Raw genomic sequence first — 22,767 nt, 5'->3', positions numbered from 1 at the left:
TCCTGATGTTAAAGTCATTAAACCTATCCCTGTCAAAAACATTTTGCAAGAAAGTCACATTTCTGTGAAATATTAGCTGGAGGAGAGCCATATTGTACAAAGCACTGATGTGGTAAACCAGAGGTTCGTGGGGGAGAAGGAGACCCGAGACCCGTTTGCAAGAAAACAGTTATTTATTCGGAGCGGCTGCTACCCAGAGCACTCTACCGAGGAAAAATCTCTGAGCCCCGATCATACTGGGGAAGGGATATTTATCCAAATTCAAGATATGACAACCCATCAACATTCAGGGTATATCTGATCATAATACAGACAGAGAGGCGGCAGTATAGTAACAGTTCCACCCAGTTCTTGTTATGGTTCATTGTAACCCTCCGTGACTCTTGCCCCAATTCCTTAGCACACAGACACACAGAGATATCCTGCCCAGCAACAAGCTATTCCCTGGCTGTCCTAATACATTTCAATACATTTTACAGAAAGGAAAAGAGATTATTGCAAATTGCTTAATCAGTGGGTCTTCCATAGTCAGGGGAAGTCTACCCTGCTGTCTCAGCACCTTCTCTGAGGAATGAATGAGCACTGTGTAGCATAATTGTTTGAAATTGGAAAAAAACAGCTTGCTATAGCTGGTGTGGTGCAGTTAAGACTGGACACCCCCTTTTTAGTCAAGAACATCAATGTCTCCTAGCCCTAGTACCTTATCTGTAATATGGAAATAATAGGAGTATCATTGTGACACAAAGGGATTTTGACTACTTAGGAAAAGGGTTATGTGAATACTATAAATATATGTGCTGCTGGCTGCTTAGTCAATGGACAGACAATTTGTTTTCCATATATACTGCATCTGTGTTATCTGAACAATTTATCTGTAGTTTAAGTTAGTGTTGTGCTGTTTACAAGTAGTTTATATTTTTATCAGATCTGTTCCTCTTTATTGTCGAAGGCTTTCACGGTCAGAGTTCATTGATTCTTGTGGGTTATCCGGGCTGTGTAACCGTGGTCTTGGTATTTTCTTTCCTGACGTTTCGCCAGCAGCTGTGGCAGGCATCTGCAGAGGAGTAACCCTGAAGGACAGTCTCTCTCAGTGTCAAGTATGTAGGAAGAGTAATATATAGTCAGAAAGGGTTGGGTTTGAGCTGAGTATTGTCCTGCAAAAGTATTGTCCTGTAAGTATCAAGATAATGTGCTAATGAGGGTATGGTATGTTAATATGGAACCATTGTATCCTGAAGTGATCTGTTAATGTGTGTAATCCAAAGCTAATCTGTATGGCTATTGTTGAATGTTGTCTTTGTCTGGAGGTTTTTCAGGGCAGGAAGCCAAGCCTTATTCATTCTTAAACTCTCCTCTTTTCTGTTAAAGTTGTGCTGATGTTTATGAATTTCAATGGCTTCTCTGTGCAATCTGACAAAATAGTTGGTAGAATTGTCCAGTCTTTCAGTGTGTTGGAATTGGGTCACAGGGTCTTATTCCAAGACACTGAAATACTGGACAATTCTACCAACTATTTTGTTAGATTGCACAGAGAAGCCATTGAAATTCATAAAAAATGGTCCTCCTCATCCCCTCATCCAGCCCCCCCTTTCTCAAGGGTCTATGGGAAAATATTTTAAGTGCATTGGGTACATTTCTCTAAATCATATGAATCATGGATTGCTGGAAAAGTGGGAACCAAGCCAGTTCCTATGCAGCTCCACCGCCCCCTTCAGGAATGGCCTACCCATGGTTAAAATAACTAAGTCCACAGCAGTCAAGAATCTGTAGCTCCATTTTTACCTTTATCTGTAGTAGTTCTGCTTTGGTGCTTATGAGCTGTTAAAAATAAGAAATGCAAATGCATTTGTTTCCTTAGCGGAGCCATATTTCAGACAAATCAAATCCCCTTCAGCCTATACTGGATTACTATAATTAAAGAACACTAGGTTTTATAGTGTATATACATACATATACACATACGTACACACACCTTTATTAGCATATAGTGTATAGATGTATAAGGATTACTGTAAGACGCTCTATGTAGGGATGCCCTGGAGACTGATCCGGAGGCTCCAGCTGGTGCAAAATGCCGCAGAGAGGCTCGTTATGAGGACCTTGTGGTGGGAGCCTATTCAGCCAGTGCTTTGCCAACTGCACTGGCTCCAGCTGGTGTTATGTATGCAGTAAAAAGCAAGGCTCATGTTGAGCTTGAAGTCTCTCCAGGCTCCTTTGCCTGAGTGTTCCTATTGGACAATGGTCTAAAGCTGCCCAATCACAGACTTGGCTTCCCCCTGAGTTCCCATTGGACAATGGACTACTTCCCGCCAATTGCGAACTTGGGGGTGTGTGGCTCTGGGTGGTTGGGTTGAGCATATAAACCAGGGTGTTGTGCCCTTACAGTTCAGTTCAGGTTACTTCTACACAGTTGCAGTTGAGAGCCTTCTGGTGTGTTAATAAACGGTTGTGTTGGAACTCTGTCTCCGGCCTCGTGCTTCACCCATGCATACATAACAATCAGATTGGGTTCAAGGTGCTGGTTTTTACTTTTAAAGCCTTACATGGCTTGGGACCTTCGTACCTTTGGGACCACCTATCCTGGTATACCCCCCCCCCAATAACTTTACGTTCTACCAGTGCCAACTTGTTGGTGATCCCCAGCCCTAGGAGTGTGCCGCTGTCCTCAACAAGGGCCAGGGCTTTTTCAGTCTTGGCCCCGACCTGGTGGAACTCCCTTCCTAATGATATCAGGGCCCTGTGGGACCTCAAAGAGTTCCATAGAGCCTATAAAATGGAGTTATTCCACCAGGCCTATGATTGAGGGCAGCCACAGGTTGTCATCAGTGCTGGCCTTTCTACCTCCCCCTAGTCCCCACACCTTTTTGGTTGTGGGTGTGGTTTTTAACTGCTTTATTGGATTTTCCAGCACCCGTTCAGTTGATAAAGCACCACCAAAGTACTTAACTTATTACCATGTGTTTTAATATATTTAATTAGGAAATGTATTGCAATTTTATTGTTTTATTGTAACAAATTTGTTGTAACCCACCCTGAGGCTGGCATTGGTTGGGGATTCAGGGTGGCTATACATCTAAATAAGTAAACAAACAAACAAACAAATGACTTTTATTTGACTCCTCCCAATTACTGGCATGCAGACTGAAGGATAGACCTCCTGTATGAGACCTAGTGAGAGGTTGAACATGCAAATCTCAGGAATGTAATCAGATGTCCAAATCTTTTGCATATCAAAGTTTTATTAATCTACTCATTGATTCTTTAATTGTCATATGTCTGCTATGCAATTACTTATTTTGGGAGCTGAGGAAATATTAAAAACCACACCAAATGATATTGAGTATTTCACAAAAAACTCATGTTGTTGTAGCTTTCCATGTGGTACTCCAGAAATCTGAATATTTCTTGGGTGATGATGTGAGCCTTGTCAGGTTTTAAATTGTGAGGAAAACTCTGTTCTCTCACGAAATTCCTTTTAGATCCAAAATCAGATTGATCTTGATTGAGTCTTAATCCAAGGCTTCCTAGCCACTGACAGGAAAAAAATAAGAGATTTGAACTTCAGTGTTTATACATTATTATTTGGGCAATACCACTTTTAGGGTCATAGGATTATTTGGATTGACAGTTGTGTAGTGGTTAGATAGATGGACTAGGATCTGGGAAAGCCAGGTTTGCATCCCTAAATTGTCATGGAAGCTTGCTGGGTGATCTTGGCCAGTCACAGACTCTCAGCCAAATTTATCTCACAGGACTGTTGTGAAGATAAAATGGAGAAAGGTTTGTACGCCACTTTGAGTCCCTATTGGGGAGACATAAGTTTAAAAAAATAATTTTTAATGTGTAAATGCATACTAACATTACTCAATCACTGTTCTAAACCACCAATGTTGCATAGAAAGTATGAGCAAAAACACATGTCATTTCCATCTTAGCTTCTTGGTTTCCCCCCAACCTTTCACACAGTATCAATGCCAGGCATTGCTCTGCCGATTTCCTCCCAACTTTTCACCATGTTTTTTTCAGACCACCATTGTTTCTGGAAGGAATCTACCAGAAGCATTTTTTTGTGTGGAATCTGTACAGTTTACTGAACTTTTAAAGGTCCTATTCACATCCTACCACTTCCATGCCCTGCTTCCTAGCCACTTCCTAGCATTCTCCTGACCATTCTCTAAAAGAATTCTCTAAAAAATTCTCTAAAAATTCTCTAAAAGCATTCTCTAAAAAAATGAGATAAGATTAGTCTGTAATGACTTGTTCTTGAGAAACCCATGCTGGCACTTAGTAATCAGATCCATCCTTTCTAATTGCGCAAGGACTGACTGATGATTTGTTCAAAAACCTTTTCCCGGTGTAGATGTCAAGCTGAATGGTGGGTCCTCCATTTTTCCCAGGTCCTCTATTTTTCCCTTCTTGAAGGTGGGGACAACATTTGCCTACCTCCAGTCTTCTGGCACCTCACCTGTTCTCCAAGACTTCTCAAAAATAATGGACAGAGGCTCAGAAATTACATCTGCAAGTTCTTTAAGTACCCTTGGATGCAATTCATCTGGCCCTGAGGACTTTGTTTCATTTAAAGAAACTAGGTGTTTGTGCACTATCCCAATGCCAATCCTAGGCTGCAAATCCCTTCCCTCATCATGTGTTCTGTTTATGCCATGTTGATCACCATTTCCCTCGCAAGAAAAGACTGGGGAAAAGTAGGAACTGAGCAGTTCTGCCTTCTCTTCATCTCCCCTTGTTGCCCTGTCCACATTCTGGAATATGAAGTTGTCAGTAAGACAAGTCACCTTGTTTGAGAAGGTGGTTCCTGAAGGAAGACAGAGAGGACAAGAGAATCATCCCCCCCCCCCCGGTGCAGGACAGAGATCTTTGTTTTTGTTGAGGTTTCAGTCAACATTCAAAAGTAGGTCCAATTTTTAGCTCATGATGTACCTCACCGCTTCATGAAGGCTCAGTATGTGCCATCTTCATGAACCCATGTGTATGTATCAGTGCTCAATCTCTAATCGGTGTGACTGCCAGCCATATTGAATTTGCTCTCTGACTTATTTTTAATCAAATACATATAGATATTTTCAGATTGCGTTTTCAATTTTATCCTTAATAACAACTAAAAAAATGTACGTTATTTTCAATGTGTAGGTCAACCTGACCTGTGCATAGTCTAATTAAAATGGGTTTTTTAATGCTTGCTATCTTAAACACCATTTTAAATTCCAAAGTACTTTCACTGTTGAGAAACGGTAATCAGTAGGACTCTGAAGCTTGTGTAACTGAATTGAATTGGAACCTATGTGAACATGGGAAAACACACACAGAACCAGAAATTAAAATGACGAAAATGAAACATAGAAATATAAAGATCAGCTAGCATAACATAGCAAGTATAATGAAAAGGTTTCATGTCTCTAGATCTGTTTCAGGGAAGGGAGCTGGACTATGTGATCCATTGGATCACTTCTGATCCTGAACTTTATAGACTTACACATTGATTCTCAACAGAATGAGTCAAGTTCCATTAGAAACTGTTTAACACCAGGTGTTTTAAAAAACATTTTAAAAACATTTGATCTGCGTTCCTGCTTTGCACTGGGTTTATGGTGCATCTATGAAGTGATGAGCATGCATGTGGGAATTGTTAACAGTGTTTGGAGAATAGCTGTGTGGCCCTCCGCCCCCTTGAGCAACCCTGGTGCCCTTCCCCCATTGCACCGTTCCTCCCCTGGGAGTTTCAACAGGCCACATATGAGGTTGAGAAGGAGGTTAGCAGCACCCAAGTCCTCTCTTGCACTGACTAGACTATTCTTGTAACCATGAGCCCTCCAGCCTTGACCTCCTCAGCCTTCAGGGGATTCTTCCATTTAAAGATTCTTCCTTTCCATGTTTCTGTAACGTAATCCCAGGCAGGAGGTGTCCCCAGGCCCTTTTCCACTGCTGGAGGCTCTTTCCAGCCCTCACTCCCAGGTGTGGCAGAGTTTCTGGGGCCAGTTCCAGCCAGTGCTGCCCTTCCCTGTTTCCTGCCTCTTCCTCCTGCCATTTTTCCTGGGCTGTGCTGGGGCTGCTCTTCTGCGTCAGTGTGGCAGCAGCAGTCAGGTAGGTGTTCAGCCTGCTCCTCTCCCTCCCAGGCATGGTGTTTTTTTTCCGAGTTCCCCCCTGAAAATCTAAAAAAAAGGGTAAATTTTACCCTATGGGGAATATTTCCGGGGCTCTGGGGGGCACTAAATTTCCAGTGTAGTTCTTACAAGAACTCTCAAGTATGGTACAGATTGGGTTAGGGGGCCCAATGCTGTGGGCCCACTAAAGAGGGTGCCCCCATCCATCCTCCATTGTTTCCAATTGAGAAAAAATGGGCCCCATGAAATTGGACCCCCTGGCACAAAATGGGGGCCCATAAAATTGGACCCCCTGGCACAACCTTTACCAAACATGGGGGGTTTTGTAAGGAAAGTCACCAGCAGCTATGCTGAAAATTTGGTGCCTCTACCTTAAAAAACAACCTGGAATGTTTTCCCACAGACTGTAATGGAGCGGGGGGATTTAAAGGCTCAAATTAAAACTCATAGAAAATCCTAAAAAGCACAAAAGTTGATTTTTTTTAATTTTCCAGATTTGGCTTTTTTGGCTACTGTTTAAAAGGGCAATTTTTTTTCATATAAGATGGACTTGCCCTGCAAAAATTTTTGATTTATTTTCAAGTTCTACCAGGCATTGGGGGAGGGGGTTTGAGGGGTTCCATTTAACTTACTTTTTCAGGCATAATTTTCAGATTCCAGAATTCCAGCATCTGAAAAGCATCCCCTGTGGAAAACCCATCCTGAAATTGAAAAGGAAACCCCTCCCCCACAATAACCCTTTCCTTTAATCTTTTTAAGGGGAAAAACAGAAGGAAGGCATGCCCTGCTGGTCCATCTGGCTTTGGCCCACTGGTGGTTCTACAGACCAGCATCACAGCCTTTCACTTGCTCTTGCTTCTGTTAGCAACAGTCAGTGTAGACCACCTAGACCTCACAGCCGAAAAAGGGGTGCCAGGACACCAGGCCAGAGAGCAAGTTCCGGGGGGTGGGGTGGGGGGCACAGCTTCCTTGACAAGGCTTCATAAGGCCCTCTCTGGCCACAGTTTGCATCCATGAGCCTGTGTACACTCTACTGACTGCTGTCAACAGAAGGAAGAACGACTTTTTTACAAGTCGACAACTTGGTACTGGTAGAGTCCTTTGTCCTTAGGATTCATGCTGCTAGTGCATGCTGCATGCTAGTATAGAACAACAACTTTGTTTATTCCTTACCTAATACTAAGAGCCCTGAGGTTGAATTCTCTGTAGTACTTACTGGCAATTCTATTGCTTAATTCTTGCCCCTGAGCCCTCTCCATTCTCTTTTATCTTGTCATTTTAAATATCTCTGCGGAAATGTGTCCTACAGGTCACTTCAGTATCATATATAATGTATTTTAATTGCTTAATTTTTGCTACTAATTATTTTTTTGTAATTGCATCCTCACAATAACCCCCAAGAAGTGTTATTGTGCCAGGTAACCTTATATTGGCACTTAGAGACTGCGTTGGTACAAAACAGGTATTTGCTGCTCTTTTCCTCAACCAAGGAGGAAAATATGCAAATAAGTATCAAAATACAAAATTCATATAAATACAAAATAATTATAAGCAAAATAAAACTTTACTCCTATACAATAAAATGCATTGCTTCTATATGGAGTAAGGGGGGGTGACCTCTTCCAGACCTCATAAAATCAGACCCCCCTGACCCAATCTTCATCAAATTTGGGGGTTCTTGCAAGGAGAGTCTCTTGATGCTGCTCTGAAATGTTGGGACCTCTACGTGCAGGAGCTTCTCAAAAAATCCCAATAGACTTTCCCATCGCTTTGCATGAGCCCAGGCCAAAAAAAAAAAAAAGGCCCATTGAAAGCTGTGGGAGGACAGGTCTATGTTCTAGTGGAAAAGCGGAGATGAACACAGGCCAGTGCCTCCCTCCCCAATAACTCACACAAGCCCTACCTACACCAGCAGACCCCAACCCCATCCAACAGCACAAGAAACCACATAGATAAGTCTAATGGTGAAACACAACACACCACAACAAAATTAAGAGTGGGGGCCCTTTTGCCATCCCATACAAAACCTACATTATGCACTGGGCGGAAGCCAGACACCACCACCCAGGCATGCTCTGCCAGCACACGCCCCACAAAACCCACGTCCAGCCACATGGTGCCAGGTAGCTGGAGGTCTAGGGGCACTGCTGCCAGCCCAGATGTGGCACACTAGAAGACAGCAAACTGCCAGAAAAAAACCTCTCTCTAAACAAACTGAGACAAATAACATCAGCAACCAAGGGGTCCCCCCCCCCAAAAAAAAAACCTAGGAAAACCCAACCAACCAACCCGCCAAGGCCTGCTGCTGACTTCAAGCAGAACTCAGAACTGAAGGTGCCGCCAGAATCCAAGCAGTTGACCTGGGAATGGGAAACAAACCAGCCTCTCAAAGAAGCAACCCCCCCCCCACAAGCAACAGGGAAAGGCCTGTTGGCTTTTAGCAAAATGTAGCAAATTGAAAGGCCCACAATCCAACTGTGTGAGAGCAAACAGGAGAAAGAAGCAGGATTCCCCCCCAATCAGCCCTTCAAACTCCCCTCCACTAGCAAAATTTAGAAAATCAGCCCCCAAATGCAACTAGTTGAAAAGGAAAATGGTGACATTCTCAAACCTTTCGATGTCTTCTCCTCCAGGCAGGCAGGCAGGCAGGCAGGCAGGAATCCAATGCAATCCAAAGCAATCCAATGCAATCCAGTGCAAGCCATGCAGCAGGTAAGTAATCCAGCAGGTCAGGATGAGGCACCAAGACCCAGGAACATAGAGGGACAATCAGGAAGCCACCAAACTCTCTCAAACCTCTCAGGAATGGCCTGGTCTTTCTTTGGCCAAGTACAGAAAAGTTTAAAAATAATTCCAGCTTTTGTGATTGGCCAAAGAACACTGTTCTTCCTGACCTGGCCAATGAGAATTCATGGCCCTCCTCCCTCCCCCACATTAGATTGCCCTCCCTAGCAAAAAATCAAGGTAGGTTCAGATAGCTCTCCTTGCAACAAAAGCCAGGGGGAAAGCCCATTCCCGAAAAGTCGATCCTCTATTTGGCTTTACCAGGAATCGCCTATTTGGCTCAGTTTATTCCCCCTGCTTTTTGCTACCGGTAAACCAGAGATGAAAATAAGCCAAAGTGGCAATTTTCCAGCTTATTTTCTGCTCAGGTTTATCGATATGCACAGCCCTAGTCTCAATCTCCTTCTGATTTCTTGGTTGCAGTCTCACTTTTGGTTGATGATGGAGCCAAGGAATAGCAAATTTTGAACAATTTTAATTTATTCATTGTCAACCTTAAAGTTGTGTAATTCCCCAGTAGTCATTACTTCTGTCTTCTTGATGTTCAGGTGTAATCCCACTTTGGCAGTTTCTCCTTTCACCTTCACCAAGAGTTGTTTCAAGTTGCCACTGTTTTCAGCCAGTAATGGGGTGTCATCTGCATATCTTAAATTGTTCCTTCCATCGATTTTCACTGCACCTTCATTAAATCTGATGATTCAGTTACAAGCTTTAAAAAGGGACATATTAATTTACATGGAGAAATTAAGCTTGTCAACTAGACAAGTAAAATAAAAAAAAATTGCTACATACAGAAAGTACCGGTAGATAATATATACCAGAAGGCATTATCATGACACTTGCCCAGGCTCAGTGCCTTAGCTGGAAGTTGTTTTCCTGTGTTTTGTGGGGAAATTAAAGTAGGTGGCTGAAATGGAAACCTCGTGGAATCCATACTTGAGTCTTTGATCCTTGGAAATCTTTGTGCACTGTACCCCACTATGAGCTAATCTAGGGGGGAAATTAAGTTTCAATAGTGAACAGAATATTTTCAGAGCCAGATGGTGGTCATACAAATACATTCCTTATGAGAAAGCCACTTTTAAACATAGGAAAAATAATTAAACATAGTCTGTACCTCATGCTTCATTTGTTAGCCCAAACCATAAATATATATTTCATTAAGTTCCTATAATTGCTTGTGGTGTGCAATTTGATAATAGCGTTTAATGGGGATTCAACTAGGTTCAGAAAACATGCCTGCTTATTAATTATTTTTAAACCAAGATTTTAGCATTTAAACTGAGAAACTACACAGACATTACCAGTATGGCACTTTGTAACATTATGCTACTTAAAATTTGATCCCCATTGCTGAAATAATCCAAGATGAGAGTTGCTATTAAAAGTTTGAAATTCATATTAGACTAGAGGATCCTTCTTAGGAGACACCATTAATGGAAATTTCAGAGAAGTTAAAGGGATTTCAGAATAATTTGCTAGAGTCTTGTTTGCATTTAAAAGAGACACGAACAATTTGACTTTATCCAGAGCCCAGAGTCAATTGTATGGTGAGAAGTCCTACAATGGGGGTGGGGCTGAAGGAATTATCCTAAAACATACTGGGCAGGGGCTGATAATGTCATGTAATGGGACCTGATTATATCATACTTCTTAGTTGCTGATACAATTTTTTTATTTTATTTTAACAGACTTCCATCTGGGATTGAATATACCATACCAAAGTCCCATTTCTCACAAAGACATTATTTGTAGGATCAAGCAACTCTACCATTCCCAGTGATGCTTTCCAATGTCCCTGGAAAGATCATTAGATCAGCACAGTGTATCTAGTGTGGTGTATTTATTGTGTGCTTATGAAATGGTAGTTGCCACTTTGGAACATAGGGAAATGCACAAATAAAATATTGTTTCTGTATTTTGCTCATTAGGTTTTGACAGGAGCACATAGCTCAACTCTAATGTAGTCAAACAATTAATTGGCTGGTCATGAAGTCCAAAATAGAAGTTTATTATTTTATAATATGCCAAATCTAAATAGCGAAACTTGCAGTAATGTAATTCCATCCCTGCCACCATTCCTTTGACCTGAACAATTAAATATAACTAGCCTTCATTACTTTTAAATGTGATCTTTTTGTTTACCTTATTCAGTGTGAATTTAAATGAAATATATGATTGAAGGTGTTTTCTGTTCTTTCTGTAACTGTTGCAGTTGCAACTGTTTAAGTTTCACATCAGCATGCCACACATTATGGCTCAGGTTTTCTCATGCGCTCGTTATTATGACATTTGAATATGTCTCTTCCATGCTGTAGTTGTACTTACTGGTGACAGATTTAACGGGAAGTGTTTGCTATGACAAATGTCTCCTCTGATGTGCTTAAATTTACATCATGTATGAAATTAGACTAATTAGAAATTCGTTAATAGTCAAGTTCATATTCTGTTTTTCACCTCAAATAGCAGTATAACATGTTTCATCAGTCTGCATTCAGATGTTACTTTAAATCAGAGTTATACTGGGATGTTCAGTGTTGCTGGGTTCATGCACATACCTTAGCCATCCCTCCTTCTGCTCTTGTCTGGAAGAAACTAACACTTGTGACAGCTGAACACAGGTGGAGGGGTTAAATGGAATTGTTCTTTTTCTACACACTGGGATTCCAAGGCTAGATTGAACTCTAGGTTTGCTATGCAAAAAGGGAGGAGGAGGAGAGGCTAGCGGGCAACAAAGCAGCTTCCTTCACACCACAGTCATATGCCAGTTAGAAATCAAGTCTGAATGGGGCCTCAGTCTGCTTTTGCCCCACTGCCCAATTGAAGATATGAGACCATAATAATATTGTGGAGTACATAGGCTCAGAGGATTTGCACACACACACACCCGAAAATTGCACAGCATAGTATTCCGCTGTTACTTTATGCAGATGATATGGTGATCTTATCCAGAACCCAGGTTGGCATGAAAAGAGTGCTGGGAAGATAGGCCAATTTTTGCAAAGCTGAAGCACTCTCTATAAATTATAACAAAATCAAAGTGTTAGTATTTGGGAACCATCGGAAAAGGAGTAAATGGTCAATAGATGGGAATAGTATCTAACAGGTTAGATCATTTAAATATTTAGGGGTGACTTTCCAGATGAACGGCCTTTGTACTGATCACCACAGACAGGTGGCATTGGCTGCAGAGAGATCTTCATTTAATATATAATATTTTTTTTAGAATGAAAGGAACCTTTTATATTCCTGTGGCCCTGAAACTTTTCCAGGCTAAATCAGTCAGCCAAATACCCTATGGTACAATCTTAGGCTTTTAAAAATCAAGTTATAGCCCACTGGAGATGGTACAATCAAAATTTCTCGGGGCGGTGTTACAAGTTCCTCATTTTGTTTCAAATTCATGGGTTTGCCTGGAAAAAGGAATATTGACAATTGAAGCAAGAATTCCCTTAGCCTCTATCTCAGTACGGTTGAAGGTACAGAATTTCTTTTACCCTTGCTTAGGCTGGAACAGTTTAAATCTAGATGGTGGACGCACACTACTAAAAGAATGGAAATTCTTGGCTTCTCTCCCCAATCCCTTTTTAGAGCTTAATCAAGAACAAGTGAAATCTCTAGTGAAGCAAAGGATAGGTGAAATCAAAAGACAAACAGAGTTTAGGAGATCCCCGGCTTATCTTGCTCCTATCAGAACTCAATACTGACTGGTTCCAGCGGATTATTTTATCTACTCTAGAGCAAATGAGCAAAGGAGAGCTTTAACCCTTGCAAGAGGATCAGCTTTACCCTCAGCATTATTGGAGGGGAAATTTAGGAAACTCTCAAGAGCACTGTGGGAATGCCCTTGCGGGGCAGGGGAAACTGAAAATACTAGCCATGTCTTTCTCAGGTGCAGTTATTATGAAGGTACTTGGCAGAAGTTGATTTATCCTATTATTAATTCAAGGGAGCTCGGCATGGAGGATGAGGAAATGAAATTTCTCCTGGGGAAAGGGGACTCTTTCTGTCTTGCTCAAGCAGCCAAATTGTTTACTGAGGCAATTAAGATCTTTTTGGAAAGGACTAATAACATTAAGAATGGTATTGGTTAATTTTAACTGGTACATTTGTGATTTTAAATTTTTTAATCCTTTTAATTTTTAATTTTTGATATTTCCTAGACAAAGAGATTATTTGATTCTTTTAGGTTGGTAACATGGCTGAGGTGTTCTGGCTAATGCTGTAAAAATAAATCCATTCATTCAGACACAGCTTATTGCAGCTAAGCAATTGCAGCTATGCTTAAACTTGCTCAAACTTTCACCACTTATTCTTCCTTTGGGCCTGGGTCTTTTAGGCCTGGGTCTCATTGTATTTTATTTCCCACCACACAGCGGTGTGTTAGAACTGTGTGGTATTCTCATGAAGCTAAACCAGAGTCTCTTTTGCTCACTTATTAGTGTATTTGTATAGAGAACACTTAGAGGAGTTTGACGCAATGAAACTGTCATGGATAGGGTTGCCAGGTCCCCCCTCTCCTCCAGCGGGAGATTTTTGGGAAAGGGATCACACACACACAGCCATGAGCGACACGACCCGGAAGTAAACTGGAAGTGATGGGATTGCGTTGCTTGTGGCTGCTCATGCACATGATCCTTGCTGTCAGCCAGCAGATGGATTGGCAGGTAATTGCCCACCATTCCAAGCCACCTGGCAACCCTAGTCATGAACAGTGTATGAAAGCTCTTCCCAGTAGGCTTGTGCCGCAAACTCAGGCTTTCTTTGATATTTAAAACTGATCCTTCTATGTTGATTTTTGAAACCATCATGGTCATTATTACTTCCTGAGACTCCAATGTCCATCTCACTTCAGACATCTTAGTAATAAATACATTTGTGTTGAAGACATGTAATATTAAAAAAGAAGTTCACAGCACAACAAATGTCCTTTTGGTTCCTTTGTTAAATTAGTGTGTGAGAGAGAATACGAACAAAGCAAACACTGGCATGGCATTCTCCTCCCTGCTTGGTTGCCACTGATGCTGCCTTTTTTTTCTCCCTGCAGTTGTGGGTGGGAAACAATGTGCTGCACAGCAGGATGCTCAAGCTTGTCAGGCACTTTGGTACAGAAGCAGGAAAAGAACAATGCGGGCAGGTTTTTTTTCCTCCTTTATGTAAAAAATCTTTATACATAGTAATAAAAAAAGATAGAGGGCAAAAGATGCATCAAGCAGAAGTCAGCTGGTTGCTCTCTGGTCCTACAGAGCCGGCCGATGACCCTCCGCGAGCAGAGGTTTGGGGACTTTCTGCCTCAAGCATCTTCAATCTTTTGCTTGGGGGTCAGGATTGTTCTAAGCATCCAGGACGACAGATGCTGATGACTGGGTTTTGGCACTTACGCTGGCAAACTGAGCTTCTTTTCTTTGAGTACTTTTGTAACATACAAATAGAAGAAGTCATAGTACAGAATGGTCTGGACCACGCCAGCCACAACGGCTATGAGGTCGAAGAACCCCTCAAAGTAGTAGCACCAAATCCAGTTGATAAGATACAAGGCACGGTACAGGCCCAGGAAGAAAAGGTAGTGGGTCTCCTCTTCCCCAGTTTTGCTAATCATGAAAAGTTGAGGAAGTATAGCAACTGACTCCAGGTAGATGGAGAAGGTCCACAAGATCTCTAGAGGGGAGAAGTCGTGATTGACGAGGAACGACAACCCGCCAACTGGAACCACGAGAAACTCCACTCTGAACGTATCATGGTTCCCATCATAGGTGGCCTTAAATTTCATGTAGATCAGGTAGACTGTGGCATAAGAACAAGCAATGTAGATAAGCTTCATAGAAGTGTTATAAAATGAAATGAATGCAGTGAAGAGATCCAGGTAACTAGTAGTGAAGACCAGTGCAAAGAGAAGCTGGCTTTTCCCAGATATACCGGCGCACGAGCGGGTCTTCCAGATCTTGAGGAGCAGGATGATGATGGCCGCCAAGTGGGACAGGTCCCCGGTTAGGCGGAAGATGTTCATGGCGGTGGCAGACGGGGGGCGGGGGAGGCAAGGCAGCACCGGGGAGCCAACCGAAGATGGCAAGAGCTCTGTGGGCAGGTGTTTGTGTGGGGAAGAGCAAAGATAACAAAGCATTATACTGTTTGTTTATATGCTATAGACAGGTGTTAGGGTGGGAGCACCTTAAACTCCCTTAATCTAATATGGTCCTTGGAAGAAAGGCATGAATCACATACAACAATATCGATGTAGGAACTGCTTGAAAAGGGAAGTACCTGGGCTGTTTTCCACATGGACAGTTGATTGTGTAAACTGGCTCTTCTCATGGTTATGGCAATTTCAACCATGCTAGCAGAATTCTTCATCCATACTAAGAAGAATTCTGCATTTATCTTGAGGTCTTATTGGAGTGTAAAATAGTATCCCTAATAGTCTTTGCCTGTTTCATGTTAATCTAGTAACATTCATTATGTTGGGTTTCCTACCCTTGTAACCTCATCTCTTACCTGCAAAATATTTTTAAGAAGCTTAACAAAATGACATAATGACAGATGCTCACCAGGGTTATATTTTATGCAGTTTTCCTCTCCAAATAGCTCAGATTATTATTATAACATTTAAATTGCTGTGGGTGGGACCTTGGCAGATGTAGTTGTGAGCCCAAGACCAATTTACTTTTCCAATTTTTATACAAATTGTTTAGGATGTTTTTTGTTAAACCAAGCACAGATATTTTGTGTTGGTTGGTGTTGATATTAGCCACAGTGTGGTATCAGGTTATTAAAATTGCTTTTCAAAATGAAGATATGATATATTGTGCATTATTGGTAGCTCTGATTCAGAAATAAACAATAATGGCTAGACAGAGATCCTTCAAGCCCTCTTCAATATTGTTTCATTGTTATTCTTCTAGCCTGTGTAAGTTATTTGCTGTGTTAGGAATAGCACTGGAACATTTAGTACACTACAATATTTATCAAAGTTGTGAATGCATATTGGACAAAAGGGTGGCTTCATAAACTGGAGCTCCCAGTCTCCCAGAACAGATACTTTAGTTTAATATCTTTACTGTCTAGCTCAAATACTTTGAAGAGAGATGGTGACTTTAGAGTTATCACATATAACTTAGTTCAGATTCAGCCTGCAGTGGTTAAGCTGAACTACTACACAGGGTTCATATGAGGATAAAATGAGGTAGGGGAGAATTTTATGTGCCAACCTGAACTCCTTGGGAAGAAAATCAGTATAAAATAAATGAACGAACGAACGAATCATTTTGTGCTTTTGAAACTGCTTTTGAGTTTATAGGGGGAGAGAGAAAAATCCCAAATCAAAATACTTTTTTAAGGCTTGAAATTTACTGGATGGTCATGGGTTGCTTTCTTTCACTTTGAACACCAGTGTGGTGTAATGGTTAGAGTGTTGGACTAGAATCTGGGAGACCCAGGTTCAAGTTCCTATTCTGCCATGAAAGCTTGCTGGGTGACCTTGGGTCAGTCACACTCAGGCCTAGCTACCTCACAGGGTTGCTGTGAGGACAAAATAGGTGAAATGATATAAACTGCTTTGACTCCCCATTGTAAAGAAAGTAAGGGTAAATAAATAAATATTTTTATGCTATAGGGTTCACAGCAAAATGTATTTTAACACTATGATATTTTTGGGATAGAAGCCTAGATACATTTATCAGGTCTTTAGGTGGAGACTTAATATATGCCCCTTCGCTTCTATGGGGAGACATGGATTCAAATTCAAATTTACTACTCCTATGTGATTTCTGGCTCAGATTAAAATTGGGTAATAATGAAGTTAAAATTGAGTTAAAAACTCAGGTTAAAAAATTGCTTTGACTTTTAAGAAAGAATTCTAGCTAAATAGCAGCTTTGGAATTTTAGGGCTGCTGACTGTCAGCAAAACTCGTTGGGCTTGATTGCAGTTGTTTAACAGTTCTATAGATTTCAGATCCACATAAACAGTCCGATTACCAAAAAGTTCCCTTATGTGCCTTTTAACAAGCTGGACCAATCTCCAAGATGGAACATTGCCTTTAAATGCACAAATAGTAAGGCAGACTTTAAGTGGTTGTCAGACCAACTGATAAGGATCTTCAGTTGTTTGCTCCTTCTGATTTTCACACATTTTATTTAAATTAAGAATAGCTTATTTTTTGTTGTGAGTTGCCTGATAGAGGAGTTTTAGACTTGTTAGAGCCTGTGAATTTCTTTTTGTTCATACACAAATTAGGTGGCATTCTGGATAAATTTCTGGATAAATTTGGGAATGCAATGGTATCAGCTCTTTACAGATGAAGTCGGCTGTTTTTGCTATTTAAAAAAGGAGCTCTGATGATGCTTCACTTTTTACCTTGTGAGTGTGTGTGTGTGTGTGTGTGTGTGTGTGTTAAGTGCCGTCAAGTCGCTTCCGACTCATGGTGACCCTATGAATCAACGTCCTCCAAAATGTACTGTCTTTGACAGCCTTGCTGTGATCTTGCAAATTGAGGGCTGTGGCTTCCTTTATTTCTACCTTAGCCTTTTCCTTATGCATTAAGGGGAGCATATTTCCAGTATCAGTAGGTGGAGCCTTCAGTGAACTATCTGAAAGAGAAAGTCCAGAGATAATATCCAGAATATCTGCTAATGCGCTGGTCGATTAAAAACAGGAGTTTGCAGAGATGGGGCATTAGCCATTGGAAAGTGATCACAATTTTTTTTTTTATTGTTTGGAGGGGGGCGCGAGAGAACTTCTGTGTCCCTTGCTCTCTTGTATGATCTCATTTCCCTGGTCTCCCCAGTCTACCAGGTGCTCTCTCTGCACTCCCACTGCACTCCTTCTCAAGCTTTGTTGCTGGCTCCTTGAGGAGGGAGATTTATGGAGTCAGTCAGCAAATGCTTATTTCTAACTCCCTGCTCCACTAAGTGGCTAGCTGTCAGCAAAAACAAAATGCCTAGCCATTAAAGTTAAGCTAGGCTGAACCGAGCATAAAGAGAAATAAAAAAATAGAATGAATCCTTAGAAGGAGCACATTCGCAGTGGTGTTCTCATTGCAACAGGAAGCCCTGATGTGTATGTAATAAAGAACATAAAACCATAAGAACATAAGAAAGGCCCTGCTGGATCAGACCAAGGTCCATCAAGTCCAGCGGTCTGTTCACACAGATACTGTATGTTTGATCTACATCCCTAAATCAGGTTACAACTATGCTTTTTGGAAAATCCAAATGAGGTATATATGTTTGTTTGATTAATATGAGGTTTGAACCTAAAGACTATGAGTATACAGAATCTGAATTTAAATTATGATTTTGCAGCTTTTTTCAGGGATTAATACATGATCTCAGGTGCCTGTTTGTCCAAAATAGAGTGGCATTGGGTTTGAATTTAAAATGAGAATTTTTAAACTACCCTTCTGCCTTTCCTTTTCCATTTGCATAACACCTCTTTGTGGTAGTTTGGGCTGAGGGTATCTGACTGTCTTAGATTCATAGTAGGATTTGAGCCCAAGACTCACTAGTCCTACTCTGGCACCCTAACCATTATTGTGGTTCTTCCTCACTCTTGTATAAGAGTTCAAATGAGATGCTTTCTTGTGGAACCAAAATGACATTTCTACAACGCCATCCTGTTTTCTGAATGCTATACTCCCTTACTATTGGTTCTCATTTATTAAGGCAGTATTGCACACTGTGTCAATTAACAGTCATGTATGTCTGAACAGATGTGAAGAATTTGTCATGTATTCCTGAATATAGTAACCAAATCTATCCAAAAGGCTAATACAGGGCATGGGCCTTTAGTAACTTTGGCATTGTGGACTATGGGTTGAAATCAATTTGATTTAATTTCTACACGTCATAAACAAAGTCATCTGGCTAGCTGGCCATATGTTTAGCTCTGCAACAACCTTGGGATGCGTTGATCTGCTTTTTCAACTTGCCATGTCACAGCCTGGCTTGTTAATGTGATCAGATGTGCAACACTCAGTTATTCGATTACATGCATGTAAACGTCACCCTGGTTTCGTTTAATCACAGATTATACCATCAAACATTGTGTATGTTAGATCTTGGGAGATATGTTTGAATAACATATGAAGCTTTGAACACGTAGGATAAAAGGGGGAAATCTTTAATGTGATGATGATTGGAACTGAAATTTCAGTATGGTACCATGGCTGGACTGCACTAGGACTGGGGGGGGGGGGGAACATATTCAAACCCCACTCAGCCATTTAGCTCACTTTGTGAACTTGATCTAATAACTTTCTCTCAGCCTAACCTATGTTTCAGGGTTGTTGTAGAGATGACATAGGAGGTGCTTTCTTTCTTTCATAGAAGAAAGGCTAGATAAAAATATAATCGGACAAACGGGATGCACAAAGACTTGTGGGAGGGGCACTGCATTTTCTCTTCCCTCACTATTTCCTCTTTCCCTTCCCTAAAAGCCTCATATCCTGTCCTTTCTCCTTTTTTCTCCTTCTCAAACATGCCCCCCTGTCTTCAGCTTTCCCCCTGTCACTCCCCCAGGCAGCTTCTCCATGGAAAAACTCTGTATGGTTCCAATTGCTGCAGGGTGCCAGCTGCCATCCCAGGTACATAGTGCTGGGCTGGGCCCAGTTGCATGGTGGGGAACCCTCAAGAACTTGCCGGGGGGGGGGTACTTCACTTTTCTGATTCTTGTGCAAACCTGGGGCTTCCTTCATGCATCTAGGAAACTCTGTCTTGTCTGTTCATGGCTCTAATCTCTAAATTTAAGTATGTACAGGCTTGTCCATGTTGAGAATTAGATTTATTGGTAATACCGTAGTAAGTGTATGGTGGAAAAAACAAAGCACTCAAATTTGTTCAAGTGGTTTTCTTCCCTTTCCAAAAGAAGTTTCAGTCCTTCCTGTCAGTAGTAATGGGACAAGTACCATAATTGGCTTCGACATTGTGAGAATTATTGCCCACATGATGTAGCAATGCATTATGCATGTATAATTTTGTATAAAAAATATTCCCAGTATCAAGCCCTTGCACGCAGCCTTAAGCTTGACATTGCAATACAAATGTTTCCAGTGTCACAGGTTTAGATTTATAACTACTTTATGACCTCCATTATTTATTCATGTAATTGTTTTTGGCATTCAGGATACTACATTTTGAAGACTTGTATTTTCTTGTTTTGTAGTTTCATAAATAATAAGCAAAGGTTATGATTCGTATTTCAAAGGAAAGGCCAAGACCCTAAATCAAAGGCCTTAAGAAATCTAAAATCTCAGGTGAACAGAAAAGGAGCACCAGCATTTTAAAAAGAAGCAGGCGGTACAAAAAGTACATCAATATCTTTATTTTCATTTAACTACCAGTTAGAATATGAAGATAGGTTGTAATATTTCAGAGTATTTTTGGTAGTGTGGAGTTTACTCTTTCCAACTGCTAATCTTTTTAGCTTTGTAAACCAATAGATGTATCTATACTAATGTAAGAGAAGTGGACAATTGTTTAAAACACTTTAAAGTTAGGATAAAAAACTGTTATTGGGCACTGTATGTTCAAATGTAAACATGTTGGTGTTTGTTTTAGAAATAGCACATGAAGCTCTCTCTCCCACATATCTGTGAGTGCATTGGTAGTTGAGCATGACCCACATCTAAATGGGCATAGTCTAGAGATAAAATGAATTTTCTCCAGAACTCTTCTCAAAATTCTCCACAGCAGATTTTGGTATCAAATATTTTCCTGATAGTATTAGTGTTTTATGAGATTTCATAACTCCTAAAGCTTCCATATGCTCTTCCACTAGGGCTGCCCAGGCTCCAGTGAGGGCAGGGATACCCCCCATTGGCTGCCAATGCTCTGAGTGGTCACAGGAGGATTGTTTTTAAAACCACAATACCAGCTGTGGCATCACATCACTTCCAGTAAAAACAAACAAAAGCAGAAGGAGTCCAGGTAGCTCTAGGAATTAATGGAAACTCTATGGTAACTCTAGAAATCACCAGAAAGTCTATGGATTTACCACAGAGTTTCCAATAATTCCTAGAGCTACTTCTGTCAATGTTTTTTATCAGAAGTGATGTGATGCTGCAGCTGATGTCACCCTCCCCAAATCCTCATCCACAGCCCTCCCAGAAGTTGCCATGGACTGCCTAACAACCACTAAGCTATTCCCCCACACACACACGTTGTTAGGTTGTTAGGCAGTCCATGGCACGTGTGTGTGTTAAGTGCCGTCAAGTCGCTTCCGACTCATGGCGACCCTATGAATGAAAGTCCTCCAAAATAGAAAAACTGTGTTTGAAAAAGTGGGCTTTATTATTTTGTGTCACCCAAAATGTAATAGTATAGAATGGAATGTGGAATGGTATAGTATAGCCCCATCTCATCAGAGCTTGGAAGCTAAAGCAAGGTCGATACTTGGATGGGAAACCACCAAGGAAGACTTTGCAGACAAAGGCAATGGCAAACCACCGCTGCTTAATCACTTGAAAACCCTATGGAGTCACTGTAAGTTCCTGTGACTTGATGGCATTTTTAAACACACACACACAAGATGCCACAAAATTCCTTGTTCTTAGGAAACTTGTCAGTTCTTTTCACTTTTGTAATAATTTAGTTCTTGCATAACATTTCTGTCCCAAATAAAATTATTTCAAAGGGCATATAATTCAAGGAGGTGAGATTCTGTAGTTTACATGTTTCCTCCTACAAATAACACACATGTAAGCAGTCTATTATTAGATAATGAAGCATTTACCATTAAGCCTTTGGAACACATTCTGAAATACAATTGAAATGTGATTCTCAGTGTGACTGAAGTTCATGGAATATGTGTGCACCTTAAATAAGAGTGTACCCCTCAACTTTGTCTCTGAACAGCTCTGTATCTGGTGGATGATATACCTCTATTATCACACACTCTGCTTGGTTTACATAAACTATTAAGAAACTAATCTTATCTCCTTTCTTCTTGCTGGATCAGAGGAATGCTGTAGACATCATTTATCTTGATTTCAGTAAGGCTTGTGATAAGGTTCCACATAGTATTCTCATTGGCCATTAACGCATGGGTGCTTTCTCCCTCTTTTCTCCCGGGAATGCAGCGAATTGGCGAGGTCCCACGCACGTGTCTTTTATTTTATAAAAAATGTGGGAACATAAAACGTGAGATACACCAGGGACAAACAAATTCAATTGTGACCATGCGTTAATGGCCATTGACAAATTGGGAAAATGTGGTTTACATCCTATTTCTGTTAGGTGGATCTGTAACTGGTTGACAGATCGCACCCAAAGAGTGCTTGTTAATGGTTCCTCATCCACTTAGAGAGAAGTGACTAGTGGAGTTCCTCAGGGATCAGTCCTGGGCCCTGTGTTGTTCAATATCTTTATAAATGATTGGGATGAAGGAATAGAGGGGATGCTTATTAAATTTACAGATGATACAAAGATGGGAGGGGTAGCAAATATGGTAGAAGACAGAGCCAGGATACAGGATGATCTTGACAAGCTGGAGAATTGAGCTAAAACCAATAAAATGCACTTCAACAAAGATAAATGTAAAGTTCTGCATTTAGGTAGGAAAAATCAAATGCATAATTATAGGATGGGGGAGACTTGTCTTAGCAGTAGTTTGTGCGAAAAGGATCTTGGGGTCTTAGTAGACCAAACACTGAACATGAGTCAGTAGTGTGATGCGGTAGCTAAAAAGGCAAATGCGATTTTGGGCTGCATCAACAGAAGTATAGTGTCCAGATCACGCGAAGTGATGGTATCGCTTTACTCCGCTCTGGTTAAACCTCACCTAGAGTATTGTGTTCAGTTTTTGGCGCCACAACTTAAGAAAGATGTAGACAAGCTGGAACACGTCCAGAGGAGGGAAACAAAGATGGTGAGG

At 41.0% G+C, this 22,767-nt stretch overlaps 2 protein-coding genes across 2 annotated transcripts in view; one reads left to right on the top strand and one right to left on the bottom strand.

The window, feature by feature from the left end:
- The window catches only part of DMD (dystrophin), a 1,354,185-nt gene that overhangs the window by 287,914 nt on the left and 1,043,504 nt on the right, over positions 1-22,767 (top strand). The gene's annotated exons all lie outside the window — the stretch shown is intronic.
- LOC130488361 (ER lumen protein-retaining receptor 2-like) lies at positions 14,218-14,926 on the bottom strand. Its single transcript, XM_056862021.1, has one exon. The coding sequence runs from the start codon at positions 14,908-14,910 to the stop codon at positions 14,281-14,283; it is 630 nt and encodes a 209-aa protein (XP_056717999.1). The 5' UTR covers positions 14,911-14,926; the 3' UTR covers positions 14,218-14,280.

Source organism: Euleptes europaea, chromosome 16, assembly GCF_029931775.1.
Source record: "Euleptes europaea isolate rEulEur1 chromosome 16, rEulEur1.hap1, whole genome shotgun sequence".
Lineage (NCBI taxonomy): Eukaryota > Metazoa > Chordata > Lepidosauria > Squamata > Sphaerodactylidae > Euleptes > Euleptes europaea.
This window is presented reverse-complemented; position numbering and strand designations above follow the sequence as displayed.